This window comes from Nomascus leucogenys, chromosome 14 (genome assembly GCF_006542625.1).
Source record: "Nomascus leucogenys isolate Asia chromosome 14, Asia_NLE_v1, whole genome shotgun sequence".
NCBI classification, from domain to species: Eukaryota; Metazoa; Chordata; class Mammalia; order Primates; family Hylobatidae; genus Nomascus; species Nomascus leucogenys.
The window spans coordinates 42,366,868-42,386,507 of NC_044394.1; the positions used below are offsets into that span (position 1 = coordinate 42,366,868).

A 19,640-nucleotide genomic window follows, 5' to 3' on the forward strand; every position below is an offset into this window, starting at 1 on the left:
GGCACGGTGGCTCTCGCCTGTAACTACAGCACTCTGGGAGGCTGAGGCAGGCAGATCACCTGAGGTCAAGAGTTTGAGACCACCCTGGCTAACATGGTGAAACCCCACCTCTACTAAAAATACAAAAATTAGCTGGGCGTGGTGGCAGTGAGAGGTGAAGCCAGCTGGACTTCCTGGGTCGAGTGGGGACTTGGAGAACTTTTCTGTCTTACAAGAGGATTGTAAAATGCACCAATCAGCACTCTGCAGCTAGGATTGTAAAACGTACCAATCAGTGTTCTGTAGCTAGCAAGGGGATTGTAAAATGCACCAATTGGCACGCTGTAAAAATGCACCAGTCAGCACTCTGTAAAACGCACCAATCAGCAGGAATCTAAAAGTAGCGAATCGCAGGGAGGATTGAAAAAAGGGCACTCTGATAGGACAAAAATGGAACATGGGATGGGACAAATAAGGGAATAAAAGCTGGCCACCCCCCAGCCAGCAGTGGCAACTCACTTGGGTCCCCTTCAACACTGTGGAAGCTTTGTTCTTTCTCCCTGCACAATAAATCTTGCTGCTGCTGACTCTTTGGTTCTGTGCCATCTTTAAGTGCCGTAACACTTACCACGAAGGTCCGCCACTGCACTCTAACCTGGGCGACTGAGCAAGACTCCATCTCATAAAAAAGGAGAGAGAAAAAACACTCTTCCCGCCTGCCAACGATTTGTTGATTTGATGGGTGCTTTCTGCAAGCACAATGCAAACACCTTCCTGAGGCTCACGCCCACAAAGCAGCACTCATGTCTGTCTTTGAACAGGTGAATGCAAGTCAGCGCCCATGGCCATGGTAGTGGTACACAAGTGTGTCACCCTGTTTCATAGGAATCTGACAAGAGCTGTTAAGTCCTAGGTGATCAGGTAGACAAATGGGTGCTAGTAACCCATCAAACACCGGGGAGGAGCTAATGGGGAGAAGAGGACTTCATTGCTGATAGGTTTGAAGGGTTTTTGCAACATATGAGGGCAACGTCAGGCAGGCAACTCAAAGTCTGGACTGATGAGGCCTGGATCTGGGAGACAACACATAGATGCCGCCACTAATGCTAAGGAGAGAGTGGAAGAGCCCAGGAAGAGTGGGCAGAATCCAGCATGGGACCCCAACATTTGAGTAGCAGGCTGGGTGCGGTGGCTGAGCCTATAATCCCAGCACTTTGGGAGGCTGAGGCCAACCGGGCCAACATGGTGAAATTCGAGACCAGCTGGGCCAACATGGCAAAACTCCATGTCTACTAAAAAAAAAAAATATAAAACTTAGCCGGACGTGGCGGCACATGCCTGTAGTCTCAGCTACTTGGCAGGCTGAGGCACGAGAATCACTTGAACCCGGGAGGTCGAGGTTGCAGTGAGCCAAGATCACACCACTGCACTTCAGCCTGGGCAACAGAGCCAGACGCCGTCTAAAAAAAAAAAAAAAAAAAAAAAAAAAATTAAGGCGGCTCAGGCAGAAGAAAGAGCTGAGAAAGAATAAAGAAGCAGGAAGGAAACCGGAGAGCTGGCATAGGGGAAGCAATGAGGGGAGGCCTCGCGGAGGGGCACGGGGTGGTCCACACCGACAAACCACCCCAGGTAGAACAAGGGCTAGAGAGCACAAGCGACTGGGCAAAAGGTCTTAGTCTTTGCCTGGCTCTCAAGGGAGAGGTTTCTCCTCCTGTGGGGGAGGGAAAGAAGAACTGACCAGGGAGAAATGTTTGAAGTTTGTGGTTGACAGCCTGGCACAGCCTCTTCCAGGACTCCCTCAAACTCTGGATGCCCTGTGGTGACCCAGAGCCCCACACTCTGACTCCACAGTCTCCCGGGTCTCAGCCACAGTGGGAGGAGAGCAATCTGATTCCACCTCCGCTGCAATTCCTGGCAGTTGCCCCATCCCTCTCCAGCCTTCCCATCTCCACCGTTCCCAGAAGATGTGCTGTGCACTGGGAGCTTTTCAGGCAAAATAGAGGCGCCTTGTCAGAGAAGCAGAAGGTGCTAGCCACCCAGGGCTTACAAGGATGTAGGGTCTTCCCAAAATGCCTTAAAAGAGTTTCTGGCCAAGCACAGTGGCTCATGCCTGTAACCCTAGCACTTTGGGGGACCAAGGAAGGAGAATCACTTGAGCCCAGGAATTTGGGACAAGCCTGGGAAACATGGTGAAACCCTGTCTCTACTAAAGATACAAAAATTAGCTGAGCATGGTGGTATGCACCTGTGGTCCTGGCTACTCAGGAGGCTGAGGTGGGAGGATCGATTGAGCTAGGAGTTCGAGGCTGCAGTGATTGCACCACTGCACTCCAGCCTGAGGGACCGAGTGAGATTGTCTGAAAAAATAAATAAAATATTAAAGAAAAAAAGGAGGTCGGGTCTGGTGGCTCAAGCCTGTAATCCCAGCACTTTGGGAGGCCGAGGCAGGTGAATCACTTGAGGCCAGGAGTTTGAGACCAGCCTGGCCAACATGGTGAAACACCATCTTTACTAAAAATACAAAAATAAGCCGAGCATGATGGCGGGCATCTGTAGTCCCAGCTCTGTAGGAGGCTGAGGCATGAGAATTGCTTGAACCTGGGAAGTGGAGGTTGTAGGAAGCCAAGGTCATACCACTGCACTCCAGCCTAGGGACAGAGAGAGACTTTGTCTCAAAAAAAAAAAAAAAAAAAGTTTCAACTTTCCAAAGCCTCCTTTTCCAGTTGACCCCAGAAATGCACTCAGATATGGCTCCTGCTCTGTTTTCCACTCTCCTATTTTGCTTTCTTGGGACATGGACTATGAATGACTTTTTTTCATTCTGGGGCCCCCTATTTCCCAAGAAAAGCCACACCTGCATGAGTGAAGCGTGTCCCTTGGCAAGAACAGCCGCCTCTGGTTAGTCAAATGGTTAGTCAAATACTGCTCAGGGCTTTAGAAAAAGAGAGGGCAAGAGGCCTTGAGGAGGGCTCAGCAGGACTGACCCTAGGACTACAGTTCTAGAAAGAATACAAGGGAGTTTGGGCATGGTGCCTTATGCCTGTAATCCAGCACTTTGGGAGGCTGAGGCGGGTGGATCACCTGAGGTCAGGAGTTCAAGACCAGCCTGGCCAACATGGCGAAACCCCGTCTCTACTAAAAAATACAAAAATTAGCTGGGCATGGTGGCGCACGCCTGTAATCCCAGCTACTTGGGAGGCTGAGGCAGGAGAATCACTAGAACCAGGGAGGCGGAGGTTGCAGTGAGCCGAGTTCATGCCAGTGCGCTCCAGCCTGGGCAAAAGAGCGAAACTCCGTCTCAAAACAACAACAACAAAAAGAATGCAAGGGAGCCTTGCCCTGGGGTGGCAGAATGGCAGAGAGAGATCTGGTCTGCATTAGCAAAAGTACAACTAGTGTTACTTAACTGCTAGCAACATGAGGGCTTGGTGGGCTTGCCATTGATGTGATGAATTCCATCCTGGGAAGCTTTTACATACCAGGCCCTCCCACAAGCACTGTGACTATGAAGATGAATAGATTGAGGTCTCCACTTTCTAGCACTCACAGTCCTGGAAGGAAGCTGGCGAGGCAGTCAGACGCTTTGGTAAGGGGGTGCCGCAGCAGTGAGCCGGCAGAACGTGCTGCCTGCACCTCACTCCTGCAAACCACGTGCAGCTTGTTTTCAACATTGGTGGGAAGAGCAGATGGTTCCTACCAAATGTTATTGTATTGCACATTATGAGCCAAGCAAAGTTAAGTCTAGAAAAGTGACTAATGAATCTCTCATGCAGGATTCCAAATAATTTATCTAGATACTCTGCCTTCAAGAAGGTAGCACAAGGCTGGGTGTGGTGGCTCATATCTGTAATACCAGCACTTTGGGAGGCCAAGGTGGGTGAATCGCTTGAACTCAGGAGTTTAAGACCAGCCTGAGCAACATGGCAAGACCCTGTCTCTACAAAAAGTACAAAAAAATAGCCAGGTGTGGTGGTGCACACCTGTGGTCCCAGCTACTCGGGGCACTGAGGTGGAAGGATCACTTGAGCTGGGGTGGGGCGGAAGTTGCAGTGGGGTGAGACTGCACCACTGCCCTCTAGCCTGGGTGACAGAGGGAGACCCTGTCTCAAAAAAAAAAAAAAAAAAGAACGGTAAAATGTAGGCTGGGTGCAGTGGCTCACACCTGTAATCCCAGCACTTTTGGAGGCCAAGGCAGGAGGATCGCTCGAGCCTAGGAGTTGGAGACCAGCTTGGGCAACATAGGGATGACACAGGGCAGGTAAGGCCCAAATTGAGGCTTAGCCCAGGAGGGTTCTTGGCTTTGCCCAGGAAAGAATTCAAGGGTGAGCTGGTGGTAGAGGAAAACTGCTTGATTGAGGTGGCAGTGCTACACCTCATGACTGCTCCTGCAGAGCAGGGCTACCCGTAGGCAGTGTGCAGAGACTAGCAGCTCAGAAGCAGTTTTGCAGTCATAGTTATGCCCATTTTTAATTACATGCAAATTAAGAGGTGGATATACAGACATTTCTAGAAAAAGGGTGGTAACTTCCAGGTCATTGGGTCATTGCCATGCAAGGGGTGGATAACTTCCAGGTGTTGCCATGGCAATGGTAAACTGACAGGGCACACTGGTGGGCGTGTCTTATGGAGAGCTGCTTCTGCCTCTTCCGTATTTTAGCTAGCCCTCAGTCTGGTCCGGTGTCTGAGCCCTGCCTCCAGAATCAAGTCCTGCCTCTTACCTGTGGCTACAAAAAATGAAAAAATTAGCCGAGCATGGGTATGTGAGCCTGTGTTCCCAGCTACTTGGGAGGCTGAGGAGGGGGTCTCGCTTGAGCCTGGAGGTTGAGGCTGCAGTGAGCCGTGATTACACCACTGTACCCCAGCCTGGGTGACAGCATGAGACCAAAACACAATGTGAATGAACTTAATACCACTGAACTATACACTGAAAAATGGTTAAGATGGTAAATTTTATGTGTAGTTCACCACACACACACACAAACTGGGACTAAAGGGGGACACAGCAGTGCAATGGGTTGTGGCAATGCCTGGGGATGTCCAGGGCCAGGGGCAGCTCTCAGCAAATAATTTCTGTTGCCAATTATGCTATGATTGGGTGAAGAGCTGAGAGGCACCGCAATTGTTTTCAAACTAGGTCCTTGTGAATACTTCTAATGATATGACTTCATGCCGAGGCGGGCCAGCCAAGGGGTGACTGTTTGGCCAGTGAACACAGCTGCCCTCTGTGGTCCGCGGCCTGCAGCCTTCTGGGTGAGGGTGGGGGTGGGGAGCCTGTACTAAACTGTTGGGTAATATGGTAAAGGTGGCTGCAGTTTCCTTTCAACTTTTCCTATTTCCCCTTCTAACCCACTTTCCCACCCACAAAATAATGTGTCTTCAGAGAGCCCTCGGCTTCCCGGGGCTGGAGGTGGAGTGGAAAGTGTTGCATTATGATTGCAGCCCCAGCCAGCCACTGCCTCATCATGGAGCGGATCGTTTCCTATTCTTGGAGACTTTGGGTCTGATTCACCTCTGACCACACAAAGCCATTTCAGTGGGGCTTTCAGTAGTTCCTCCACCTAGCCCATCAGGACCCTCAGCACCCACCCCTAAGAGTTCTTTGTCCCAAGAAACTGGTGGGAGCCAGAACAGATCAGGAGAGGTTGGTGGCAGCAGTCATTTAGGGGCTTGTCTTTGGTTAGTGTGGCCCTGCAAGGTGCCGTTTCATTGGGAATTTCCTTGTACCTGCCCCACTAAAGGCAGGTGGGTAGTGGTGACAACACATATATGGAGAAGTTGGGAAGTGGCAGAGAAACGTTTGCTTCCTTCCTGTCCTTTCACAGGTCCCAAACCCGCTGAGGGCTTCCCATGGAAGGCTGTCTGGGCCCCTCAGCCTGCCTCTCTTGGGACACCCCACAGAATGGCCCCGGCTGACCTTTGCAAATTCCTCTCTCATTTTTCCCCTGCAGGGACTCTCAACCCCAGCCAGACTGATCCACCAACCATCCTCGCAAAATGCCTTTCTTCCATGATGACTGCCCCTTCCTTCCTTGCTCACGCCATGCCCTCCCCCAATCTGGAACACCCTCCCCTATCCTCTTCCCTGCAACTCATAACCATTTTCCAAGGCCCAGTTCCAACCCCAATCTCACTTCTTGGATGACACACTCCTCTTCTGTCTCAGTCCAAATTTCCAGTGTCAGCGTCTGAACTCGGGATAACCTCATTCCCCGAGCTGCCGCTCATTCAGGCACCAGTAGCTCTGGACAGGGCCTGGACACGCCCCTGTGTTGTCTCTCACTTAATCCTCCCCATTATCTAATAAGCACCGCCACTGTCCTGCCATTTTGCAGATGAGGATAGCTGAGTCTTAAAGGAACTTGCCTGGGGTCATGAGATTAGCAGGTAGCCAATCTGGGATTCAAATTCATTTTTTTCTAGCCCCAAATTCCCTTGTTTTAATTTACATGATCTCAATTGCCTTAACTCCCTGAGAGACATGACTCGTTTCATTCATTCATTCATTCATTCATTCATCCATTCATTCAATGAACACAGTACATTTCGTGCCAACCACCCAGCTAAGCTGTAAAAATCCCCAGCTTTGCCAGGCGCTGTGGCTCACGCCTGTAATCCCAGCACTTTGGGAGGCCAAGGCGGGCGGATCACAAGGTCAGGAGATCGAGACCATCCTGGCTAACACGGAGAAACCCCGTCTCTACTAAAAATACAAAAAAATTAGCCGGGCGTAGTGGCGGGCGCCTGTAGTCCCAGCTACTCGGGAGGCTGAGGCAGGAGAATGGCGTGAACCCGGGAGGCGGAGCTTGCAGTGAGCCGAGATCGCGCCACTGCACTCCAGCCTGGGCGACGGAGAGAGACTCCGTCTCAAAAAAAAAAAAAAAAAAAAAAAAAAAAAATTCCCCAGCTTCTACTCCCAAGGAGTTTCCATTCTGGTGGTGCAGGAAGGTGTCTTTATTACACAAAGCGGAGGAAGGATCGTAGCAGAGGGGAGGGCAGGGCTATAATTCCCACTGAATGGATGCGGAAACTGAAGGAAGGCAGGACAACACAGTCGGCCAAGATGGTAAGCAGAGCCCGCCATCACCACCCAGGGATCAGGGCTTCCCAAGCACTGACTATTCTTCCTTGCATTTTCTGGGTATCTTGCTCGATGCAAATGCATACAAACGTAGGCTTGGATAAGCGCCTTGGCAACGCCCCTACAAATGTTCATGATCATTACTGGTATGTTACCACCTTATTGGTTAATTCTTCTCCTAACTCGTGAGACCTCCAAAAAGAAGAGGGAAGGGCTGCGCTTCCGACGTGGCCGGACAGGAGTCACGTGTTCTGGGGTCCTTCCGCGTCGCCCCGCGCGTCCGGAGCCAGGCCAGGGTTGCCAAGCAACCGGTAAACGCCGCCGTTTGAGGAGCACTGGAGCCGGGACGTGGATTGGGCTCTTCCCCAGAGACCCAGAAGCAGGAGGAGCGGACCCAGGGTAAGGGGCGGGCGCCAGGAGGACGTCGGAGGCTAAAGACTAGAGTGGAGAGTGACAGGCAGAGACTTATAGGGTAATAATCACCAAGAGTGCCAAAAATTTCTCTTGGGGGGTCTTCCTTCTGGGATAGCTCTGCCGGATGGTGGCTGCCAGGACCGGCGCTCCTAGTGCCCTCTGTCCCCTTAGTCCTCGCTGCCCTGGATCCGCCCCAAGTCGCAGGACCCTGCAGCCTCTGTACACCCTGCCTCGTACCCTCCTACCCACTCAGGTCCTGATACATTCCGTGTCCTGGAGTGGACTGGAGACCTCTGAAGGATTTACAGCTGAATGGATGGAAAAAATAAAAACAGCCTTGGGCTAGGGTGATGGGAAAATGGGCCCTTTAAGAGGAGAGCTTTCTGCTCAGGATAGAGGGAAGTAAATTAACAGTATTGCACACCTGCTAGGTGGCAGGTGTTTTAAGTGCTTTCTTTCATTTCTTCCTCAGCCTGGGAGCTGGCGTTCTCTTGTGATCGAGGTCATACAGTTGGCGAGTTCCTCCGGAGCGTGTGCAGTTCCTCCTTCCTGCTCAAGGTCAAGGTTTACCACATTCTCTTGAACCACAGAAGTGCGTCTTCTTCCAGCTTTCAGACCTACGTGTTTTCCTCTCGAATCCTTGGTTTCAAATCCTTTGCTTGTTTGTCATGTTCAGCAGAGGGGGAACAGGGGAGAGAGCTGTAGAGAGAAGCCTGGTAGGCATTGGTATCACAGTCACTAACGCAGCAGGCAACAGGAGTCTTGGGCCCCTTCTGTGTGCCAGGCCCTGGGGACGGGAGTGAATAAAAGACCACAGTCTTTCCGTCAAGGAGACCACAAGGTAGTGGTGAGGGCAGGTAGTCACTGACCCCCATCGCTCTCCAATTCTGGGGACCTCTTCCCAACTCGTCCTGCCCTCAACCTTCACTTTCCTTGGGGGACTCAGCCTGCTTAGTGTTATCCTGGGGGAAAATAAATGGGGACTTTCTAGGGAGGTCTGCCTCTTTTGAGGGTAGAGTGAGTCCCTCAGGACCCCGGAATTCCAGAAGGTGCACAAGCACATAAGAAAGGGAAGGAAAGCCGGGTGCGGTTTTCACGCCTGTAATCCCGGTGCTTTGAGAGGCCCAGGCGGATGGATCACTTGAGGTTAGGAGTTTGAGACCAGCCTGACCAACACGGTGAAACCCCATCTCTACCAAAAATACAAAAATTCTGGCCAGGTGCAGTGGCTCACGCCTGTAGTCCCAGCTACTCAGCAGGTGGAGGCAGGAGAATTGCTTGAACCTGGGAGGTAGAGGTTGCAATGAGCTGAGATCAGGCCACTGCATTCCAGCCTGGGTGACAGAGTGAGACTCCGTCTCAAAAAAAAAAAAAATTAGCCGAGTGTGGTGGCACTCACTGGTAGTCTCAGCTACTCGGGAGACTGAGGCACAAGAATCACTTGAACTTGGGAGGCAGAGGTTGGAGTGAGCCAAGATCACACCACTGCACTCCAGCCTGGGTGACAGAGCAAGACTGTCTCAAACACAACAACCAACAACAAAGAAAGAGGGAAGGAAGCCCTCTCCTGCCAGGTGCCATCCAGGGCCCTCTCCTGCCAGGTGCCATCCAGGGCCCTCTCCTGCCAGGTGCCATCCAGGGCCCACCAGTCGCAGGAACCCAGTAGGGGCTGCCCCAGGGACCAAGAAGAAGAGGAAAGTGTTCTCATCTCCTTATTCCACTAGGGAGTTCAATGCGGAGGGCTGACCTTCCAGCTTGCCTCCTTCCCAGTCTCCCACGCTGACATTCCTTCTCCCCTCACTCCCTTGGCCTCACTCCCAGCTTGGAAAACACACTTTCCCTTAAGCCACTGGAGGTTCTCTCCAGGAATTACTTTCACTGCACAAGACGAGTTTTGTTTTTATAGTCAGTGAAGGTTCCCATCTGACTGCCTCCCCGGGGATGCGGGAGATGCCTGAATCTTTGATGTCTGGACCACAGCATCCCTGATTCTGCGTGTTCCTGTGTTTGAGACTCACAGTGGTGTTCTTCACGCCTCTGGGACTCTAGGTTCCCATGGGGGGAGGATCTACCCCCAAAACTCCCAGAGGGCAGTGACACTGCTCCCGTCCCCGCTCTGTCACCCCATGCAGACACCCCTGCTCAGGCCTTGCTTGGGGAAGCCCACCCTCTAGCACTTGTCTCACAAGAGGTTGGGGGAGACCTCCTGAGACGCCCTCTGCTGACCTTGCTATTCATCTGCATGCCCTGCTAGCTTGTGAGAAGAGCTTGCTCTGGGTCCTTGAATGGGTTGTCTTCCCGCCACCAGGCCAGTCTTTAAATGTCCCCTCTGTCTGCCTCCAGACACAAGACAATGCCTCTGTTCTTGCTTGGGGCTTGGCCTTGGGAAGCACCAAGAAGGAAAGGAAAGCTGTTAAAAATTTGATCTGGGCTAAAGAGGTTATTTCTGTCTTCCTGGAGTTTCCTCATTCTCTTCAGTCTCCTTGTGTCCCCTAGGAGCCAGCTGGCTTGCAGCAATTTCTTTTAAAAGTCAGAGACAGGCAGCCCTAATTGCCTGAGTCCTGCAGCCCGATGTGGGAGGCACAGGTGCTTCACACTGTGTTGGCAAAGGGGAGGATGCCACGGGATTTGCATGCTTTTTCACAAGGCCGTAGCTTTGTCCACGTGGTATAAACACATTGGGGCACCCCGCTACAATCTGGGCTTCTCTTCCCACCCTGTGCCCTCTAAGCCATTGCTTCCACCCAGGAAAGAGAATTTCCAAACTATAAGAAAGAGAATAAAACAAGGCTGGGTACGGTGGCTCATGCCTGTAATCTCAGCACTTTGGGAGGCCGAGGCGGGCGGATCACTTGAGATCAGGAGTTCAAGAACAGCCTGGCCAACATGGTGAAACCCCATCTCTACTAAAAATACAACAATTAGTCGGGAATGGTGGCATGTGCCTGTAATCCCAGCTATGGTAGGCTGAGGCAGGAGAATCGCTTGCACCTGGGAGATGGAGTTTGCAGTGAGCCTGGATCATGCCACTACACTCCAGCATGGGTAACAAAATGAGATTCCGTCTCAAAAAAAAGAAAGAAAAGAAAAGAAAGAATGAATAAGACCTACTATATGATAGGACAACAAGATGACTATAGTCAGTAATAACTTAATTGTACATTTAAAAATAACTAACAGGCCAGGCGTGGTGGCTCATGCCTGTAATCCCAGCACTTTGGGAGGGCGAGGCAGGCGGATCACGAGGTCGGGAGATCGAGACCATCCTAGCTAACACGGTGAAAACCCATCTCTACTAAAAATAAAAAAATTAGCCGGGCGTGGTGGTGGGCGCCTGTAGTCCCAGCTACTCTGGAGGCTGAGGCGGGAGAATGCCATGGGTCCGGGAGGTGGAGCTTGCAGTGAGCTGAGATCACGCCACTGCACTCCAGCCTGGGTGACAGAGCGAGACTCCATCTCAAAATAAATAAATAAAAATAACTAACAAAGGATAAATTCTTGAGGGGATGGATACCCCATTCTCCATGATGTGACTATTAATATCTAGTATTTGATAGCACAACAGGGTGACTATAGTCAAAATAATTTAATTATACATTTAAAAATAACTGAAAGAGTCTAATTGGATTGTTTGTAACACAAAGGATAAATGCTTGAGGGGATGGATGGATACCCCATTTCCCATGATTGTATATTCTATATTGCATGCCTATAGCAAAACATGTCCTGTGCCCCATAAATATATACACCTACTATGTCACCACAAAAATTAAAAATTAAAACTTAAAAAAATAGCAAAAGCTGCTCACAGGCAAACCTGCTCACCTTCACCTAATCTTTTTTCTGAGATGGAGTCTCACTCTGTCATCCTGGCTGGAGTGCAGTGGCACAATCTTGACTCACTGCAACGTCCACCTCCCAGGTTTAAGCAATTCTCCTACCTCAGCCTCCTGAGTAGCTGGGATTACAGGCACGCACCACCATGCCTGGCTAATTTTTTGTATTTTTGGCAGAGATGGGTTTTCACCATGTTGGCCAGGCTGGTCTTGAACTCCTAACCTCAAGTGATCCACCAGCCTCGGCCGCCCAAAGTGCTGGAATTATAGGCATGAGCCAAAATGCCCGGCCTGCTCACCTAATCTCTTGGGCATTGAAAGGCGTTTGGTTGTAAATCTACCAAGGCAAGCTCTCCTTCAGTTTATCTTCCCCACACCAGCACCAGCCACTCATCCACATCTTTTGTCCTAGGGCTCAGTGCAACCCCAGGAGCCTTGCACAGATCCACAATCTGAGCCCCTGGGAACTTGCTATCAGAGGCACAATTTCTGAAAGTCCAGGTGGCTAGCAGATGGATATCTCTGCTAACTCCATGGTGTGACATGGCAGGCACACAGGTCAAAGGGCCAACCATTGAACTCACTGAGCAAGCCCTCAGACCCAGTGGAGTCTAGTGATGTCATGGAGGGGTCAGAAAGGTCAAGGGCAATATGTGGGAATGGCCCAGCCCATTGCATTTTTACAACTTCTAATCAGCATCATTGAGAAACCCTTCCTTGCGTGGCCTGTGAACCCCAACTCTGACGCTGCTGGAGCCCTTTCATTTCACTTCTCAGCATCCTGTGGGTGGGTCAGGTCTTGGAAAGACTAAGTGGCCCTGCCCAGGTCACGCAGCTGGTGACGGCAGGCCCAGAACTTGAAGTCAGGGCCCAGCCCAGCCCGCTTCCCAATTCCCTGCTGTGTCCCATGACCAGTAGCACACGTCAGAGGCTTTTCCGAAGGCCTCCATGTCCCGCCTGTTGGGGAAGCCCCTGGCTTTCTCTCTGGGGTGAACTCTCAGCTCTGTCCTGGTTGGAGGGAAGAGATTTCCAGGGTGGCACCTGGACAGTGGTGGAGGCCAGAGTCTGGCAACCAATGAGCCTTTTGGACAATTGGGTGGGGAGTTGGGTCATTGGATTGGGGAGGAGGGGTTCAAGAAGAGGCCCAGGGGTCTCAAATCTGTGTCCTGTGTGTTTCATGCCCAGCATGGCAGGGAATTTAGTCCAACATCATCACCATCAATATTTCCTCCTGCCCTGTCAATAAACACTGATTCAGTAAAAACTGTATTGTACCAGGTGCGATGGCTCATACCTGTAATCCCAGCACTTTGGGAGGCTGAGGCAGGTGGATCACTTGAGCCCAGAAGTTCAAGACCAGCCTGGGCAAAATGGCAAGACCCCATCTCTACAAAACAATACAAATCTTAGCCAGGCATGGTGCTGCACACCTGCGGTCCCAGCTACTTGGGAGGCTGAGATGGGAGGATCACTTGAGCCCAGGGGTTGAGGCTGCAGTGAGCTGTGAGCGCACTACTGCACTCCAGCCTGCATGACAGAACAAGCCTTTGTCTCAAAAAAAAAAAAAAAAAAAAAAAAAAACTCTAAAAACAAAAGACAAAAACTGTATTGTTTGGTGGGTAAGAGCTTTGGAATCGGGGCAGGCCAGCTGCAGCATGTATTAGCTATAGGACCTTGGGCAAGTCACTGAGGACATCTAAGCATCAAACGCCTTCAAAGAAAGTGGTTATTTTATTTTATTTTTTTGAGACAGAGTCTTGCTCTGTCACCCATGCTGGAGTGCAGTGGTGTGATCTCGGCTCACTGCAACCTTCTCCTCCCGGGTTCAAGCGATTCTCCCACCTCAGACTCCCGAGTAGTTGGGATTACAGGTGTGCGCCACCATGCCCGGCTAATTTTTGTATTTTTGCACAGATGGGGTTTCACCATGTCGACCAGACTGGTCTTGAACTCCTGACCTCAGGTGATCCACCTGGCTTGGCCTCCCAATGTGCTGGGATTACAGTTGTCAGCTACCGCGCCTGGCCAAAATTTTTATTACCCTCCTCAGAGAGCAATTGCAATAACTAAACAGGGTAATGCTTAGCATATAGTCAGCACTCAGGATTTTTTTTAATGCAGATGCAGCTTCTGGACAAATTCCTAGGATCTCCCCACCACCCCTTGCTTCCTGCCCCAACCAGATTGAGAACCTGGAGCTGTCCTGGCGGGACCTGTGGAGATGGGGAAGGGGCCGGTGGGGTCCCTCACCCCACACCCTCCCTCTGCCCCCCAGCAGCCGGCACCATGGAGATTGTGTACGCGTACGTCAAGAAGCGCAGCGAGTTCGGGAAGCAGTGCAATTTCTCAGACCGCCAGGCCGAGCTGAACATCGACATCATGCCCAACCCTGAGCTGGCTGAGCAGTTCGTGGAGCGGAACCCAGTGGACACGGGCATCCAGTGCTCGGTCAGCATGTCGGAACACGAGGTGGGTCCCTGCTCCAAGGGCCCCGGCCTGTGAGGTGTGGCCAGGCAGGGCGGCCACCCAGGGCAGGTGAGTGGTTCTGGGGATCCTTGTCCACCTGAAAGCCAGTTAGAGTGGACCAAATGCAGATGCTGGAAGTGAGGGCAGAGGCTCCCCCTGAGTTCCACACAGTGCCTAGGGTCAGAAGAAGACCCAGCACCAGCCTTCCTCGAGTCAGGGGAGTGCAAATTACAATGTTCCCTCTCCCAAGAGCTCTTGTTTCACCTCGAAGACACTTACCAGAGTTGTTTTGGATATTTGGTGTAGCTGGGAGATATATTTTTTTTAAACAGGGTCTCACTCTGTCGCCCAGGAGTGCAGTGGCACAAACTCGACTCACTGCAACCTTCATTTCCCGAATTCAATAAATCCTCCTACCTCAGCCTCCCTGGTAGCTGGGACTACAGGTGTGCACCACCAAGCCTGTCTGATTTTTGCAATTCTTGTAGAGACCAGGTTTTGCCATGTTGCCCAGGCTGGTCTCAAGCTCCTGGGCCCAGTGGTCCTCCCGCCTTGGCCTCCCAAAGTGCTGGGAATACAGGCATGAGCCACTGTGCCCAGCCTGGGAGAGAGATTCTGAGGGAGCAGAGGTTCATATATACAGGCAACTACCCAGCTTGAAAAAAGGGAAGTGTCCCACAGAAAGTTCCAGCCAGAGGGGCCTCCACGATAAGAGAACTTATCTTGAGGGTCATGGTCATGTGTTCAGAGGCCAGAGAATTCCCTGTCTCTATGAACTAAGTGATTCGCCCTAATTAGGTCAACAACTGCTGAGATAAAATGATAACCAAATCACTTGATTTGGACAAAACACATCCAAGAGTCAGGTGGGTGTGGGTGGTTTCAGTGACTCACAGTTCAAATGAATTAGGTGCTTCTCTCCCAGAACCAACTGCTGTCTCGGGGATGAGAAGGCCTGTGGCCGTGGTGTAGCCAACAAGCAGAATGGCCGCCATGTGGGCCACACCCTGGGGGCCCTCCTGTCATTTCCAGCAGCTCTGCCTTTTCCAGACTTGTTTTGTTTTGTTTTGTTTTAACCTTTCCTATGGTGCTGATCCAGACTTACCTTTCATGAGAGCTGGCTTAAAAATGGGAAGGAGATGGGAGTGACTTCATGAAGATGGGGTTTCCATTCTGGGTGATGCAAGAGTTTTGGAACTAGGTGGGGTTGATGGTTGCACAGCACTGTGTATAATAACGCTGCTGCAGTGTATGCTTTAAAGTGGTTATGTGGTAAATTTTATGTTATGCGTATTTTACCACAATTTTTTAAAAATAGGAAGGGCTGGGTGTGCTGGCTCAAGCCTGTAATCCCAGTACTTTGGGAGACCAAGGTGGGAGGATGCTTGAGGCCACAAGTTTCAGACCAACCTGGGCAACATAGTGAGACTTCATTTCTATACATTTTGTTTTTAATTACCCAGTTGTGGTGGCTCGCACCTGTGGCCCCAGTTCCTTGGGAGGTGGAGGCGGGCGGATTGCTTATGGCCTGGAGTTCACTGCAGCAGTGAGCTGTGATTGCACCACTGCACTCCAGCTTGGGCAACAGAACGAGACCCTGTGTCTAAAAATAAATAACTAAATAAATAATTTTTAAAAAATAAAGTGAAAAGAAGGCAGAGGCGAGAGGATCACTTCAGCTCAGGAGTTTGATACCAGCCTGGGCAACATGGTGAAACACTGTCTCTACAAAAGAAAAACAAAAACAAAAATTAGCCACGTGTGGTGTTACATGCCTGTAGTCCCAGCTACTTGGGAGTCTGAGGCTGGAGTATCCCTTCAGCCTGAGAAGTCAAAGCTGTACTGGCTGGGCGCAGGGGCTCATGCCTATAATCCCAGCACTTCCAGAGGCTGAGGCCAGTGGATCACCTGAGGTCAGGAGTTCAAAACCAGCCTGGCCAACATGGTGAAACCCTGTCTCTACTAAAAATACAAAAATTAGCTGGCCATGATGGCAAGCACCTGTAATCCCAGCTACTGGGGAGCCTGAAGCAGGAGAATCACTTGAATCTGGGAGGCAAAGGTTGCAGTGAGCCGAGATTGCACCATTGCATTCCAGCCTGGGCAACAAGAGCGAAACTCCATTTCAAAAAAAAAAGCTGTAGTGAGTCGAGATCATGCCACTGCACTCCAGCCTGGGCAACAGAGTGAGAGACCCTCTCTTAAAAAAAAAAAAGGAAAGAAGGGAAAGTGGCGAGACCAACGTGTAAAACTGTCCTCCCTGCTACAGAGGACAGGCAAAGCAAATCCAAACTCGGAGTTTTAACATTCAATTTCTGTGACACTGACATTGTCAATGATAGGGTGGCATTGTTAATGATAGAGTGAAGAAAGACTATTCACTTTTTCTTTTTTCTTTTTTTTTTTTTTTGAGACGGAGTCTCGCTGTGTCGCCCAGGCTGGAGTGTAGCAGTGTGATCTCAGCTCACTGCAACCTCTGCCTCCTGGGTTCAAGTGATTCTCCTGCCTCAGCCTCCCGAGTAGCTGGGACTACAGGCGCCCACCACCACGCCCAGCTAACGTTTTGTATTTTTAGTAGAGACGGGGTTTCACTGTGTTAGCCAGGATGGTCTCGATCTCCTGACCTCGTGATCTGCTTGCCTCGGCCTCCCAAAGTGCTGGGATTACAGGCGTGAGCCACTGTGCCTGGCCGATTATTCACCTTTTCTTTGGATTCTCACAGAGCAGATGGACAGGCTTCTCTGGTCCATCAGAATTCAGATAAGGTCAGAACAGGATTTTCATGACCACAGCTACCAGTTGCAAAGCTGCTTAGCTCCACAGGGTTGCGCTGTTGCAGCTACCTGTGTCCACCTGAGCACCAGGAATTTCCTTGCCTGCATCTGAAAAAACTGTGGCTTCGGCCAGGGCGCCTCAGCATCCAGCCCTGGGAGCCCGCGTGGGACCTGGATTGCAGAAGTGGCCGAGGGTTTGGGAGTATACCAGGGTGACGTCTTCCCTACTGCGGCTCTCTGTTTAGGCCAACACAGAGCGGTTTGAGATGGAGACCCGGGGAGTTAACCATGTCGAGGGAGGCTGGCCCAAGGACGTGAACCCCCTGGAGCTGGAGCAGACCATCCGTTTCCGGAAGAAGGTGGAGAAAGATGAGAACTACCTTAACGCCATCATGCAGCTCGGCTCTGTAAGACTTCCTCCCGCCCCGGCTGCGAAAGCCCCATCCATCACTGCAGCTCCCCTAGGGGTGCAGTGCCCCAGCTGTGCCTGGCCATCCCTGTGAGGCTCGTGTGGATGCTGGGGGAAGGGGACCAGCTGCTACCTCAAGGAGCCTTCTGTCTGGGAGCAGGCAGAGGTCCCAATCGCAGGCCAACGGGGAAGGCAGGGAGGTACAAGGGCTGACCGGGCATTAGGAGGAGTCTGACCTTGGGCAAAGGTGACTCCCAAAGAGCCCCACCCAGCAGCCAATAGGGATCATTCATTCATTTGACAAATTTGGACTGAACTTCAAGCCTCTGCCAGGCACAGTAGAGGTTGCAAAATGAATCTCACATAATTGTTCTACATACTTGCCACTGCAAAAAAAAAAATTGTTTTAAGGAAAAAGAAATTTAAAATTTAAATTAAAAGAAAAAGAATCTCTTATACATCCTGTCCCAAAGAGATTGCAGTCCATTGGAGGTCAAATACAAATACATCACCAGATAACATAAAAAGAAAGAAATGCTGAAAGAGAAGGGTGACTTGTCCTTTGATTCCATGAGGAGGGAGGGTCAATCTCCTGCTGACGGGATCAGGGAAGGCTTCCTGGAAGAAGTGGCAGGGCTTGGTTGTCCTTTGGTGGACATTTGCAATAAAGGAGAGCACATTCTGGGTGGAGGAACCAGCTGTCTGCAAGGATAGGAAGAAGGAGATAAGTGCCATATATATATATAGAGAGAGAGAGAGAGAAGAGAGAGAGAGAGAGATAAATAATTTCATTTGGGCTGGGCTTGGTGGCTCACACCTGTAATCCCAGCACTTTGGGAGGCTGAGGCAGGCAGATCACTCGAGCTCAGGAGTTTGAGACCAGCCTGGCCAACTTAGCAAAACCCCATCTCTACTAAAAATACAAAAATTAGCCAGGTGTGGTGGCATATGCCTGTAGTCCCAGCTACTCGGGAGGCTGAGACAGAAGAGTTGCTTGAACCCAAGAGACAGAAGCTGCAGTGAGCCCAGATCACACCCCTGCACTCTAACCTGGGTGGCAGAGCAAGACTGTGTCTCAAAATAATAATAATAATAATTATTATTATTATTTTGTTTGGCTAGCATGGTGTTCTTCAACCTTTTTTTCATATTGTCCCTCATGTTTTTTCTAATGGCCTCCTGCCTCCATAAAATGTTTGTTGTTGTTATTGTTGTTGTTGTTGAGACAGAGTCTCATTCTGTCACCCAGGCTGGAGTGCAATGGCGTGATCTTGGGTCCCTGCAATCTCCCCCTCCTGGGTTCAAGCAATTCTCCTGCCTCAGCCTCCCAAGTAGCTGGGATTACAGGCGCCTGCCACCATGCCGGGCTAATTTTCTTTTGTATTTTTGGTAGAGATGGGGTTTCACCATATTGGTTGGGCTCGTCTCAAACTCCTGGCCTCAAGTGATCCACCCACTTCGGCCTCCCAAAGTGCTGGGATTACAGGCATGAGCCACCGCACCCAGCCCATCAAATGTTAATGCTATAGACATATCGTATATCTGTTAATGCGCTGCATGTGTTTCTATGCTTTGTACATAAAAAGTAATATTATTTTACCCCCAACAACCAATTGAAAATTCCTCCATTGAAAGCACATGGTTAGGTGGATGGGAAAAGGCCCCTGGCTATGTCCTGTCCCTCCCAGACTCCATTGCAGGCCTGGGCAATCTGAAAGGACCTCCCTTTACTGTGAAGAACTTCCAATGTGTACCCCCTAGATCATGGAGCACTGCATCAAGCAGAACAATGCCATTGACATCTACGAGGAGTATTTCAACGACGAGGAGGCCATGGAAGTGACGGAGGAGGCCCCTTCAGCTAAAACCATCAATGTTTTCAGGTAGCGCCATAGCCAGGCAGGTGTCTGGCCACCCTCCGTCACCCTCATGCATGGGCACCTCCAAAGGCAACTCCTTGCCAGTCGCTGCATGCCCTGGGTGCAGCATTCTCTGTGCTCTGATCTTGATAAGTGACGTGGTGATAAGGCGCCCAGCAGAGAAGTGGCCCTGCTCTGGGGGCGGGTCTGGTTGATGGAAAGGGAGTACAGACTCCAGAGAAAGTGAAATTGCCAAGCTGTGTACAGGTGGGATGTGTTCCTGCAGTGCAGAGTAAGTACAAGTACCAAGCGTGAGCAGCTAGCAGCACTGTGGGCAAACAGGCCCCCGCCGCGGCCTGCACTCATGCGAGTATGTCCATGAATAACCCCAGAGGATAGAAGTTTGACACCAGGGATTAATCCCACAGGTGTGTGTGTGTGTGTGTGTGTGTGTGTGTGTGTGTGTGTGTGAAATCACCGCAGGTGTGGATATTTACTGCAGAGGGTGTGTGCCAGCCAAAGACTAGAATGAGCTAAGTCCATCCACAGGGGACTGGTTCTAGCAGTTCTGGCACACTCACACAACGGAATGCCATGCAGCTGGTAAAGCGAGCGGGGCAGTCTGGGCATGGTGGCTCACATCTGTAATCCCAGCACTTTGGGAGGCCAAGGTGGGTGCATCACCTGAGGTCAGGAGTTCGAGACTAGCCTGGCCAACATGGCGAAACCCCGTCTCTACTAAAAATACAAAAATTAACTGGGTGTGGTGGCACATGCCTGTAATCCCAGCTACTCGGGATGCTGAGGCAGGAGAATCACTTGAAC

At 50.9% G+C, this 19,640-nt stretch overlaps 1 protein-coding gene across 1 annotated transcript in view; it reads left to right on the forward strand.

Moving 5' to 3' along the window:
- The first annotated feature begins 13,593 nt into the window (after positions 1–13,593).
- DNAI2 (dynein axonemal intermediate chain 2) overlaps positions 13,594–19,640 on the forward strand; it is a 31,465-nt gene continuing 25,418 nt past the window's right edge. The window contains exons 1-3 of the mRNA XM_030827436.1: positions 13,594–13,776; positions 16,793–16,954; positions 18,718–18,839. Of these exons, the coding sequence (XP_030683296.1) occupies positions 13,594–13,776; positions 16,793–16,954; positions 18,718–18,839 (467 nt within the window). The remainder of the gene's footprint in view (positions 13,777–16,792; positions 16,955–18,717; positions 18,840–19,640) is intronic.